General features: G+C 39.8%; 1 protein-coding gene and 1 long non-coding RNA gene across 2 annotated transcripts in view; one reads left to right on the forward strand and one right to left on the reverse strand.

Annotated features, from left to right (window-relative positions):
- Positions 1-158: 158 nt before the first annotated feature.
- dusp4 (dual specificity phosphatase 4) lies at positions 159-5,851 on the reverse strand. The gene is made up of 4 exons (XM_043222052.1): positions 5,342-5,851; positions 4,544-4,671; positions 3,717-3,936; positions 159-1,778 (listed from the first exon to the last, which is right to left on the reverse strand). Exons 1-4 carry the CDS (start codon positions 5,715-5,717, stop codon positions 1,399-1,401), a joined length of 1,104 nt encoding a protein of 367 aa, XP_043077987.1. The 5' UTR covers positions 5,718-5,851; the 3' UTR covers positions 159-1,398.
- A 95-nt stretch (positions 5,852-5,946) lies between these two features.
- Positions 5,947-14,459, forward strand: part of LOC122326855 — a 32,871-nt gene continuing 24,358 nt past the window's right edge. Inside the window, exons 1-2 of the long non-coding RNA XR_006247519.1 lie at positions 5,947-6,082; positions 6,587-6,626. This is a non-coding gene — a long non-coding RNA (uncharacterized LOC122326855). The remainder of the gene's footprint in view (positions 6,083-6,586; positions 6,627-14,459) is intronic.

Raw genomic sequence — 14,459 nt, forward strand, 5'->3', positions numbered from 1 at the left:
CTATCTTTTCTTAGTTCGTGTAAGAAATAATGAGATGGCTCATGTTCCATTCATTTTACAAAATGATTGCAATATTACTTACAGACCTACACAGCAAAATATGATTCATCGTCCGTAGCTTTTCTTCGTCTATGCAATTAAATCACGCAGCACTTTCATGAAAGAACACGGTTTATATTTAACAACGACAATCGTGAGATAAATAAAATGTACATATAATACAACAGAACAGGGTAAAGTTAAAAAAAATCGTAACCCTCAGAATGATATTGCCATTAGCCGTCAGACAATAACATTTTCACAAGTACAGTAAAAAGTATTGCATTCATCTCATCAGCAATTGACAGACAAACAGACCACGTAATATGCCAAAAAAGAGTGGGAAACGCCGCTCGGTTACAACTTCAGTTCCGGCGAGGTGCAAAATCAACCTCAAATCAATTTTGCATCACTTAAAAGTGCTATAAAAGGCGCCCACGATCTCATAAAAAAGAAGCAGGTTCCCACACATAAACATACCAGCTGCTATACGGACTCTTCAAGGCGTGTTTCCCTCACAGAGCTTCTCAAAGGGGAATATTAAAAAGAAATCGACTCAAGTGGTTTCCCAATCACCCCATTCCCGACTTCCAGTGTAAAAAGGTTCAGTGTATAACCTGCTATTATCTCACACTCTTCCTTAAATAGTCTATTAATGAGAACATTCCGTGCGGAAGTCATTGTTGGTAAGGCATACAGCAGAAATAATTCGTGAGATCTTCTCATTACAAACTAGCAAAGAAAACCAAATCGTGTTCACAAAACATAAAAAGAAAACAGACCATACAGTGCTTTGGTGGCGACTGGGAGGAAGGAGAATCAGGTTATTGCTCTGATCTGTGAGAGGAACGGATCGGTATTGCAGATTGAAATGCTTCGAATGTCTCGTTTGCGATCGGTCTGAAGGAAAGGCGGCGTGAGCATCTTGTGAAAGTGTCTGTGTACCTTCTCTGTACAAGGCACTGATAAATGCAAATGAAAAGACACTTCCTGCCGAAGGTCATGTCACGACTGTCTCTGTTAAAGGAATTGAGGAAGGCCGGCGAGAGGAAGTGATAAATGGGACGTCCAAACGCAGCGTGAAGAACCTCTCAGGGTCCAAAGACCTTCTGCACCTCGTTCCCACCAGCCCCGCCGGCCAATCGGGAAGTCTTTGGAAGTGAACCACAGGAAATGAAGGAGATGAACCGTCCCCGCAGGATATTACGACTTATTTTCTTCTGATATTGACGCGTTGGTGAAGACCGCAAGGGTGAGTTAGACGAGGACGGGTCACCGGCAAAGCTGGACCGACCGCACGATTGTGCCAAGTGAAGAACGTCAGAGAAATTCGCTCTCTTTGCGGAGTCTGGTGTCGTATCAGCAGCTCGGCGAGGTTGTGATGGGACTCTGTAGGTAGGTGAGGCTGCCGGACTGGCTGTGCGTCACGACCGACACGGGGAAGCTGAAGATGAAGGGCGACGTGGGGGTGGAGGAAGACTTGGGGCCGAGAGTGGCGGAAGGGCTGGCGGCTTCTACAGAACAGGAAGTGGCCAGCACCTGAGACTCGAACTGCAGCAGCTGACCCATGAAGCTGAAGTTGGGGGAGATGATGCTGCGCCGCTGTTTAACAAACTCGAAGGCTTCTTCCAGACGCACGCGCTTCTTTTTCATCAGGTACGCCAGGCAGATGGTGGCTGACCGTGAGATGCCAGCCTGACAGTGCACCAGAACACGGCCGTTGGAATCCTTGACAGAGTCTGAGGAAAGAGCAGAGGGTTTAGTTAAGCACAGAAGAAGCTGAGACGGAGTCGTCTAACTGCGTTTACTGGGTTCAGAAGGCATAGGAATTAAAAATAGAATTCTATACATGTTTTTGTCGTGTATTATAATTAATTGATTAATAACAATCAAATAGGACAGTGTTATAAAATTGTATTACATAAAAAACATTGTTAATGAATTTTTGTAATCTTCAACTACACACCGTCTCATGAAATTGTTTTCAAGACTTATAATCTTCATTTCGAGAGAGACATCAGCATAAAAATGAGCATATTGAGGCCAGAACTGCTCTTAAAAAACGCATGCAGTTCATTCACAGTGAACAACTTGTCTGACTGATTTAAACAGTTACCCGACTTTACAAATCTTTTAGTACTTAATATAATGATCCGACTTAGACAAATCACTTTTTCGTGACTTGAACCGGGCTGCTCGTGTCATAAGGTTATGTTCTGTTTTGCATGCAGCCGGTGATGGGAACTCATTACTCGTTCTTGCTATTATTTAATATCGCATCTCGCTCAATTTAAACTGCAAACTGCTAATCAACTCGTGTAAAAAAAAAAATAATAAATTGATTTTTGCACTTGAGATTTGGCAGAGCCACCTCTGAGCGCGGTGCAGGAAATTAATAGGATATTGCAAAGCAGAGGAAATTCTCATACTCGATGCTCAAAGTACGTAAGGTGAACGAATTACTGCGAAACTATTAAATCGTTAAAGCGTTCACGTTTTCTATTGAGGGCGGGTGGCCTGAATTCAGTATCTCCCAGGCTGTCTGACTGACGCGTAAAAGCAACCGATCACAAGAGATACAAATTAAATCTAGAAACTAATCTAAAATAAAGCTTAATACAAAAAAGTAATTATAATTATGTATAATAATATACCCGTTGCTAACGGTTGGCTATATATAATGAGCTGTGTTTTCTAGGTATTGTTGCAGTAAACAAAATACAGTACAATGCATTTCTGGAAATACAGAGAGAACTGAGAATTACACGTTCACCCAAAGCTGATAGTCACAGTTGGACAACACGCGCTCAACACCCAGGCAAAATGGTCTGGGGTGGATTTCACACCGTTGCGCACACAGACACATCCTGCCATTGCTAACAAGCTGCTAATTAACAAAAAAGTGACACGTCCGTGGTACGAGGGGAGAGCAAGCACGTATATCCAAACGATAGTCGGATCGCTTTCTCCTCTGCGCTTTACTGTCTGCATAAATGCCATTGCACATCCATACACACCCAGATCTGAGGTAACTCCAGTATCAAGGCACCCCTGAATGGAGGATGAGTCAGACTCTGGTCCCTAAGCTCTGCACTCTGACGCATACATACAAGCACATGCACACACACACACACACACACACACCTAGGATGGTGCGATCAAATGCGGCAAGCCTACTTGGGGGCCTTGCTTTAGTGCGGAGGATGCTGAGCTGAAATTGGATATACAGGATTCCCAACCCCACCCCCCCCGCCGCCTCACTCAGTCACGGAAACCCTTTTACGAGGAAGACCCACCCATGCCGCAGCATTCAAGCCGTATTTTTGCACCTATGACACGCGGACTACAGCGTATTTACACGAAGAACCCCCCGCATCCGAAACGCATTCAAAAAATATCCTCCACGCTGCACGCGTGAATGACCGAGCCGAGCCACTGAAATAGATAAAAGGCCGAAAGGGAAGGTGCAGTTGTTGTGAAAGCTCTGCAATGCAGATCAACGTTTTAATTGCTGATGAATTGCACGTCATTTGCAGTTGAAAGGAGCCATAACGGCCAAGACCAATTCACACCTCGACCGTTACACCTAGCCTAACCATTCGAACGTTTACGAATTCTATATGTATTTTTTTTAAATCTGTATTACATATTATAATACAATATAATAACGAACATACCTATGAATTCAATGGCTTCGATGAACCAACAGCTGATGTCCTCCTTGTGGTTGTCTTCCACTGGGATACACTTATACTGGTAATCCCCTTCGAAATGATTTGGACAATTTGAAGATACATTCAATAAAGCAGAAATGCCCATACGATCTAGCATGTCTTTTTTAGACGCATGGAGAGCACTGCCAAGAAATAAAAAGGGGAGGATTTCCACAGGGCCACCCTGTAATAAAAAAAGCGACAAATGATTAATAAATGAATATTTAATGCATGTAAAGATAATAATAATAATGGTAACACTTTATTTTAAGGCATCCTTGTCATATGTTACTTGTATTATAATAACAGTAATTATACATGCAAGCAACCCTAAGCCAAACTCTACAGTAATAATGACGCCTCAAAATAAAGTATAACCAAAATGATAATAAATGCATTTATCATTTATAAATGGTTTGTCTATATAGGAGTTATCACAGGCCCCTTTCAATAAATTATCAACTGATTACAGCGCAAGACCACTGTTTGCTACTAAAAGGTCAAGCTAATAACGTCCAGTGTATTTATTCTATTGATTTGGCCCACTGTTATGTCATTGGTGGCCTGCTTAACAAGCTGTAGAGACAGGAAATGATCGATGTGGGAATCAACGCTGAAGCGTACCGGAGTGTCTGACACAGTACACCCCCCTTATCACAGAGGAAGGCTCTAAAGCACTGCTACATCAGCCGGAAAGAGCAGCGGATGACAGCAGTCAACAGGACGTTTAATGTTACACAACGCTGCCCATTAGCTGACCTCAAAGTATCCACTGCCTCTAATGTAGTTACCTGGTCGTGCTGTGGAGTTCCGCAGGAGGTGCAGCTGCTCTCCACGCTGGACTGAGGGCTGGACACCGTCAGTGTCCTGGTTTTCAAACAGTAATCGGGATACTGCGTGGAGAACCTGTCGTAGCCGCCTACAAAGAGAAAACAGTATTTTCAATGCTTTCGATCTAATTGCATCCTGCTTAAAGAAAGCTGGTTCGTTCGGCTGTGTTTTAGTGCCGGGTGAAACCGTCTAAGATCTACTCATTTTTCTTCAGTGGCATTATTTTATTGATGTCACGGAGGATGCATTCAGTAGTTCCACTTAAAAGACGATGCCACCCGAACACAGTTCATTTCACATTTATGTAACTCCAAAATCAGGCCCGTGACATTTTGAATACGGTCAACACAATGCAAAAGGCCTGCTAAATAATAAAATGCATGAACCTCTGTTAAAGAAATGCCGAAGTATATTGTCGGTTTGTTTCTACAAGGTAACAGATTTCTTCAGAGCGTGGGAGCTGGTTACTAATTGGTCATACTGGCTCAAGATGGTCAAGTTGGAACATGTTAACTGGTCAATGACCAGAATGGACCAGCTCAGACCAGCTAGCGTGTTTCAAAAAAAAAAAAAAAACCCAGCAATTTTCCAGCAGGGAAAATGGCATTCTACATTACATCATTATTATCCGGCTGCTAGATTTGACCACACCGAAAAGGGATATTTTCACAAAACACGGCGGCTTGATTTTAGCCAAGAAATACAACAACGCGGTAGATTTTTGTGTGTGTGTGTGTGTGGTGTAGATAGGAGTTTACCTTTTAACAGATAGATATCTGTCCTAAACGTATCCCTACACAGAGCGTTGTGCACCAGGGTGATTGTGCTGTCGTCTTTCATAGTGTTTGTATCGGAGCTGCGCTCGTCGTACAGGATCACGGCGGAGTACATCCCCGATTTCAGACGGGATCTCGCTTCGTCGTCGCCGGACAGAATCTGGTCCAAACTCACGGAGCCCTTCGCTCGCCTCCGAACTATCGTGTTACAGCGGATATTTACAGCGCCGCGGAGGTGACCGGCGCTGAACGCTAAAAACGACCTGCAGTCCAAAAGCAGACATTTCGCGCTGTCGTCCTTCATCAACCTCTTCACAACGCTGCAATCCATTTCGCAAAGTTCGTCCATTGTGACCATTTTCCTCCTCCGACTGGGGACTGGTCACGGTCAAACGGTGCTTTAATAACAACAATACGTCAAATCCAGCGCTGCCAGTGCGCGGTGTAATGTTGTGTTACCCTCCTGAGAGCTTTACTACCACGGGCAGTTCTCTTTCCGTTTTATGAATGGGCTTCAGACGCTCGCTCCATAAAAGGATCGCGACGTCACAATGGAGATGACGTCTGCTACGAGCTCCATTCATTAAGCGCTCTTCATTCATAAGAGTCAGCGACGATCGATGTTGACCGCCTTCCTCGTCTAAACCAGAAACCAGCCATCCTGTATTTCTTCTGAGATGGCGAAGCAGTTTGCTGTAAGAAATGTACACGATAATATCTGAGGTAAACATAGAGATGCACCTAGTCACCTACGGCAAGGTGACGGTCGTATAGTGTACAGTTTTGCTGGAATATAATGTAATATTACATAATATAATATAACACATATATTTGGTTACATTTGACAAAGCACTGCACAAACAACCAGATACATAAACAAATAAAAAGGCGATCTGCTGCTGATAAAAAGGAAATTCCCACAATTCCCTGCGCGAACCATCACATTTGTTTACATTTTTGTTGAAAACACTACTGTAGCTCGTGAGTTACTTTGATGTCTTTTAGGAATAATGAAGACTGTAGCCTATGTTTAGTGGATTTCGCCTGATGATTAGTAGCCTAGGTCTACAAAGACTTTAAGTACCTTGATATACAATTGTTTTATAAGGAAATAATGTGTTAAGGATATAGTCACTGCCATCTGGCAACCCATATTGTTTTTTACAGTCTCGCCTTTTATGTGTAAAGAGTTAATTATTGCTCAGATTAATTATCTTTTCTCTACAGGGGGGTTTTGGAGCTGTCTAATTTGATGGAGACATCAAGGGTGAGTTCTTTATTGACATGTGGGATTAAGAAAGCCCCTAGTTAATTAGCTAACAGGAAAGATAGGCCTGAAAATGCTGAGCGTCCTCTCCTGGAGTTTACGTATTTCAGATATCATCTGTAAAATGCAATGAACATTTGTTAAACAAACAAAAAACATAACATTTCATATGTTTTTTTCTGAAAAAAAAAAAAAAAAATCAAGCCCCAATGACACTTGTATTACAGGTTATTTCTGCCTTATCTTTAACTGAAGTTAAATCTAAAACAAACGACCACAAGTTACTTGTTTAAATTGCTTCCACGTGTGGATTTGAAGGAATGGTTTTGCATTTTTTAAAAATGCTTTTCAGTTCCTCCGGATCTCGAATGTAAAATATTTGCATGATTTAACACAAGCTCGTTCATGAGACTCCTGTATTTGCATAGTGCTTTGCCATCATTGCTTCAGTTGAGCACAGATAGGAAGGTTTTCTATTCAGTAGATGTGTTAATGTTATCATATGACACATCCTCCCTTCCCCCTTCTGCTCCTGCAAAGCTGTGAACACGCATGGCTCTGCATTCATTTGTGGTTGAAAACAATTCATTTACACCGTCTGAAGCTATTATGCCATGTTAAAGAATCGTTCCTGCTAAGTGATTTCCGTCTAGTCAGTTTATTAATGCACCAAAATGTTTTCTTGATTGCATCAGTCTCACGTGTCTGTTTTCTCTTTTCACAGAGAATAATATATAGACCACAGAGATTTCAAAATGACATATACTGAACAGTTCCAGGAATTTTATATAAATAAAACCCCCCAATATTTTATTCATTATTGAATATTTAAAACACATGAATAATAGTGAATATACAGTTAATTGAATTTAACATTACTGTTTAATTTTACAAAAATTATAAAAATTAGAAAACTATATTTATCTATTAATAAAGACCATGAATATGGAAATATTGTCATCGCTTACTTTCCCTCAAGTTGTTCCAAACCGTGCCAGTTTCTTTCTTCTGTTAAACAGAAAAATTATTATTTGTAAGAATGTCAGTATTAAATAGTTGCCGTTGATTTCCGTAGTGGAGTTCCATACTATGGACGTCAATGGCTACCGTCAACTGTTTGGTTGCCAACAGAACATCTTCTTTGGTGTTTAACAGAAGAAAGAAACTCACACAGGGCTGGATTATCTTTAGAGTGATTAAACAAAGACAGAATGTTTAGGTGAACTCCCTTAATATATCACAGATTATATTATGCACATATTTTTTGTACAAATGGGACTTTAGAAATGAATATTAGTAGATGGCCCGTAACGTCAAAAGGTAAAAAAAAACCCATGCTCTAGATAATGCACATGCTTGTATGAGTTATGCATGTCTCAGAGTAGAAAGAAAGTATAGCCATGGCAGCTCAGTGCACGTGTGCAGTGCTCTGCGCTCTCACGGGGGCTCTGGGTAAATCATAGCTGTCATAGCAACGGAGCGATGGCACATGTAGAAACTGCAAAAGGATGATGTGGTGACTGCACAGGGGAGGAGCAGCCACTTTGAGCCGAACGCTTGACGTCAAACTTGCCACCACCTCTGTGATGTGTGTTGATAACGGGTCGGGAGTGAAGCTGATTTCATGCATGTTCATACAGTAAGGAGAATAGGACGTTGTATTCTGGGTATTACAGCCATGCTTTTTCACATGTAGTACCATCCGTACTGACAAACAGGAAGCGGTTTAGTCTTGGGCTATGGAATATGAGTCACAGGATTCAACACGGTCAATCTTATTATGCTGGTGGATCCACCCAAGAGTCATGTGCTCTCTGCCCCAAATCATTCATTAAACATACATACCCCTGCGCATTCAGCCCATTTAGCCATTTCCTGTGTGTACTACAGAAAGATGCACCCTTGAGAAAAAGATTCTGGGTTTTCGTACCATATGGGCTGATCAGATAAAATAAAATAAAAACAGAATTTATTCACCCATTTGTTGTTGTAAACCTGTGTGACATTATTTTTTTTGAAACACATAAGAAGTTAATCTGAAAAATGCCAATGGGGTCCAAATTTGCCAATGGTGTTTTACAGGAGAAAAGAAGAGATACGGGTTTAGAACAGCACAAAGGTGCTAATATTTTGTTGTTGTTGTTGTTGTTGTTAATCATCCCTTTAAAAATATGATGAAAACAAATTGTTTTGTTCATGGTTTTCGAACATGCAAACTTCCCGTGTGTCATCTTTCAAAATCGGAGTGGTTTAGACCATGTGATGTGAATTTATGCCAAAAAATGTGAACTCAACAAAAGTTGATATGAGAAGTGGATTCTTTTCGCATCTGAAAACTATGCATGATGCTTTGAGTTTTATTTTCATGCTTTTGCAGTTACCTGTGTTTTGTCCCCTGGCCATACAGATAATTCTGTTATTTGATCTCAGTAGTCCATAGCTGTTATTTAAGGGGTAAAAAAAAAAACATTTCAGCCAAACATTTGCATTGTATAGAGAATATAGAAAAGTCTATATAACGCTTTTCTTTAAAAAACTACTGATTATGTTTAGTTAACATTTTAACTAATGCAATACATCCATACAAAGAGACCCACTAAATACCTATTTTAGGTATAAAAGAATTATGAAAGACATATTAAACATTCCAGCTTAATGGTGATATAATGCATGACTGTATAGTTACATATACTGACCCTACAAACGTTTAGAAGATTTGACAAGACGACGAAGCACTATAGAGTAAGAGAGTAGTTTATTAGTTTATTTATTAATTCATTCATGTTATCAATTTTAGTGGGAAACTAACAGGGTAGTTCACTGGAAAATATTTAAACCCAGCAAGCCCGCTAAGTTCACTTCTTGAGTTCGTTCTTGTTCACTGATGATTAGCTTTGCAAGCATCTTTTGTGCAATACTTTAGTGTCAACAGCATGAGGGTCCAGACCTGAACATTCTCCTGCATTTTTCAGCAAATGTATCATCGCCACCACATCACTATTACAAAGTATGATTCATCCTTTTGGAGAAAACTGAAAGTTACGACACACGAGTCAAGCGTTAAAAACACAGTAATGACTGAAAGGAATATTTCATTCAAAACTGAAACGTTTATCAGTTTTTACACACCCTTATGTTTTGCATACCCTTGTGTCTTGCTGTTTCCCATGGAGCACAACGAAATTATGAGTTTTTAATGAACTATCCCTTTGAAGGTCTGCTGAAAAATCTATAATATAATCTATATAATACGGTGTCTCTGGCTCAGGGCGTCTGTATTAAACTGTGACTGTTCAAAAGTAAAAATGGGAAGAACAAAGGCAGCTGGGCAAACTCGTGTTTTGAGGGGTTTCAGTGCCCTCATGACTGGGCGGAAATGCAAAGCCACAAGTAATGTGAGTTATGGACACGGGTAGTGATACTGATGTTTACCCAATTAGTCACTGTGTTCAGAGAAAACAGCTCATCTTGTTCCCTATATGACATGTGCAAGTCAAACAAGTTTTATCTTGAACGTTAGAAGTTCTGAGAAACTTTTTTATTAATATCAGTCGCACCAAACTGTTTATTACGAAAGCAATTAAGACCTTATCAGAATAACGCTTTCAAAAGGCTTTTTTTTTTGTCACATTTAGATGATAATGTTGGCTATTAGCTATCACCAGATTGAATAGCTAGTCAGTCAAATACAGTTGGCCAGTCAAATCAATAGCCCCACCCCAAACCGATGCCATTGGTTGAGCCGGTGTCGCTTTGGTTGGAATGTGTGTATTATTCTATATTACACATGCCAGCTTTAAAATATTCCAAAAGACAAAGCTGTTTCCTTGTTGCATTGTTGAATATAACCACAACTATTTGTTTGATTTCCATAGCATGTTAAAACCAGCGGACAGGCCTCCACGCTGGCTTCCTCAGACTAACAGCAGCATGGCTCGCCGCCCTCTCATTAATCCTCTGTCATATGACACGCACACCCACACACAAACACACACACACGCGCGTCTACATCTCCGGAAGCAACATCCGCCCCATCCACATTCAAAACACTCTGTTTTGCATAAGCATAAGCAAAGCAGCAGTGTGTCACCGGACAGGATGAGGGTTAGTTAGGACAAGGGTGAAGTGTTGACCCGACTATACTGGCATAAGTCAGTCTTTTTTTACATTTAGGCTGCATTTAAAAGAAAAGTATTTTAGCCCAGGCAGATTGAGACATTGAGTGGCATTACATTGCTTTTAGCATGTTTTGTGAGTGGTGCTAAAAACATGCTCAGTTTTATCTGAAACTCACGAGAGTGAATCTAGTAACATTTTAGTATGTTGTATGCGTCAAGGCAGTTGGGAACTGTAATGTCTGGAAGATTAGTGTTCTGTCGGATTTGCTGAAGCAACCTTTTCCAGTATAATTTGCTTCTACAAATCTTTGTTTCTCTTTAACCGTGGGCCTTTAAATGCTGTACCAGCTGGGCTGCCGAGCAAGTTTACTACAGCAAAGAAAAGTCATACACGTGATAAAATGAATTAGTTTAGAAATCATGCGCTGTAGTAAAACTGTTTTGAGGTTGCAACATAATTATGCATTGAGCTACTTGAATAAGTCTTTATTAGTTGATAATCTGGCCATGCAATCATAATTTGAGTAAAAAGGCATACAAGTTGTTGGTTTTATTATTACTTACTATTTCAGCTGCAAAAAATGTAGGTATAGAACCAGTTTTCCAAACCTGGGTTGTATTATTTACTCACTCCAAACCCGTATGGCTTCTATATATTTTATTTTCTGTGTGTATGCGTGGAATAAATAAAGCATTAACTTGTTCAGTGTTCAAGCTGCTCTTGACCGCAGGGGTCCCCACTCACTTTCACTGCAAGAACAGCTTTGATGCTCCTAAATATCTCCATTTGTCTTCCACATCTAAACAATTGTAAATAAATTGCATGTATATTTTTTTCTATTTTTATCTTTGGAAGAACTGTCTCTTTAAGACTGACTGGGGATCCCCTCTCCCTAACCAAGCAGCCTAAAAAGACTTTTCTATGAGAATGCACGACAATTCAGGTGCAAAGGGAACAAAGTTACTCATTCGTACTATATGCATCCTATATAAATGCTCTAGCGCTGTATTAAATATAGCAATGCAGCATAATCCTCTTTAGCCCCACATGCCACGTGCTCCTGAAATATACGATTCGATGCTGGAAAGCAGCAATCAGACTCTTTCCTTGTAGTCCCCACACAAGTGTCACATACTGCAAGTTGTGTTATGATTGGAGAATGCAAGAGTGCGATGAAGTATTCAGGGCAGACAGTCGTTTGTTGCTTTTCAGACACGGCGTCATCATTATTCATGCCTTTTGCTTGCTGTTCGTGTCACATGTCAGCTCTGAGTGATGAGGATTTTGTTGATGCAGAGGACGGAAGTAGGTCTCACATCTCCTGTGATCATATCTTTGCAGATGACATCATCTCCACTCCCCCCCCGCCAGACACACAAGTCACATGATCGGATGGGGGTGGGGAGGTGGGGAGGTGGGAGATGTACCAGATTAGCAGGCAGTCTTAGATTATGCAGCTTCCGGGGTTAAAATCAAATATCTCCAGTTCGGGAGTCATTATTGTAATTATTTCTGTGGGAGTAATCTTTCTTTTTGGACTGATGCCCTCCGGAAAAGTCCTTCCCAATAGAAGCTGTTTTGTGGACGCGTTAAAAGTTTGCCTCTGTCTGGTTACACAAGTCCTCATTAGCTTTAATCTGTTGTGTAAACCGATTAAAACATGCCAACCCAGCACAAACTAAATGACTATGTCACCCCATTCATGAACACAGCTGGAGAGATTATTAGGTGCAGGCTCGATTACTGTATCTTGACAACAAATACGCTGAACAGCACAAATTTACACACATTTGTATTATTTTTCTTTTAATTTGACACAATCTATTGAATTTGTATTACATATTATTATTATTATTATTATTATTATTACATTTAGCTCTGTCCCACAGTATACATCCCCAGTAACTGCAGGTGTTTTCCTATTACAAAAAATGGACCTCTCCTAAAAAGTGACAAACCTAGGAAGGTGGAAGATCTTTTTTATTACTATTTTTTTAAATACAAATTGTAATGTTGGTTGCATTTTTAAATGTTCTGCTATTGACCCCCATTACCATTTTTAAAAAAATTTTTACAGTTATTTTACATTTATGCATATTACTAGAATTTATTAGTATTAAAAAAGCACATATTAATGGTTTAAATTTAGATTTATTTAATGCATTGTGCACAAAGCACAAATACAAATACAAAGCACAATTCAGGGGTTTAACTGTGCATAGACATATCTGAAACTTTGATAGCCCTGTTGCAACGACTGCAGGGCCTTTATAAAAAAATAAACAGAAAAAAAAAATCATAAATTGTTGAGCATCTCCTTTCACTGACCAACTGGTGATAAAACCCAAATTGTTTTTGTAGTTTATGTAAATTTAGTATTTGTAAAAAGTGTCAGATAATGCCCCATTTCTTTCAAATCAGCCATTTAAAATCAGCAAGCAGACTTCCTGTTACAGACGATTCGTTTGAGACATTTTGCATATCTTGACCTCATTTATCCCTGCTGCCGAGTAACAGCAAAGCAGTAGCTCTGATGGCTTTCTATGTGCTAAGCGTCTCATATCTCATTTTGCTTGGGTGCATAAGAGGGTGAGCTTTACCTGCTACTTAGCAACAGAGCATCACTTCAAGCTGCTTTGATAAGTGGCTTACTGGGGTAGAGCTCACGTTTTCTATTTTAAGCGAATGTGTAACTTTTGTCTGCATGTAACAGCCAACCTTACTATTTTTGACCCGCACATGAATGTAATCATTTTAAAGTGTGGCAGACATGCTATATAAAACACACAATTCCCTCATTGTGCTTATCCCTTACACAATGCTGCATTTGTTTAATCAAAAATACAGTAAAAAGTACTATGATTTAAAATAACTGTTCTAAAAAAATAACTGTAAATTTCTTCCTCTGATGCAAAAGCTGAATTTTTGATTTGGTCAACTTGGTCTCATAAAAATATGTACCTCTGTGCACTTATTGTGCGACACTGTTTTTATGTGTCTTACTGCAGGTTTCACCACAGTTTCAAAAAGAAATGTCCACTGAGTGGCGCTAAAAAACAGGTTCAATATATGAACCCTGGCACATTTTTATTATGTTGATATAGGCACGTATTGTGGCGGGTTGTTGCTAAATGTTTATGTATGTGTGATGCTAACGTTCGAGTGCATCGGTTTTCAAATATCCCAGCATATTAATATTGTTGATAACATGATATTCTTCAAACAATTGTGAGAAAATGACACTTTATTAATCAAAACTAAATGTAAACAAATGTAAATTTGTGTGAACAGGAATAAAAGGTGTCATAGCTTTATTTCCTCTAGTGTTTATTTCTTATAAAACCTGCAGTGGTATGTACTTATTGATACATATTTCGTGTCTCACTAAAAAGTGCACAGAAGGTACATTCGTGCCATGAGACCAGGTAAGATTTAGCGCTTAACATTTCCCCTTCTCAAAAAAGTATGAAGTTGAAAAGAACAGCGTTCATTTAGAACTTTTCTGTAACATTATTCATGTCTTTCCCCTCACTTTGAATCAGTTTAATTCATCCAGTTTAATGCCTCCATCGTAGGATATGAAAAATATGCTTTCTTCACAGGAAATCCTCTATTGTGCATCAATAGTTGGAAGTTTACTGTGAGCCAATCATTCATTCTTAAAATCTCTCTGCCACCCCAGTACATGTGTTCTGTAGCCAGACGCGCTGCATT

The sequence above is a fragment of the Puntigrus tetrazona genome, chromosome 21 (assembly GCF_018831695.1).
Source record: "Puntigrus tetrazona isolate hp1 chromosome 21, ASM1883169v1, whole genome shotgun sequence".
NCBI lineage: Eukaryota > Metazoa > Chordata > Actinopteri > Cypriniformes > Cyprinidae > Puntigrus > Puntigrus tetrazona.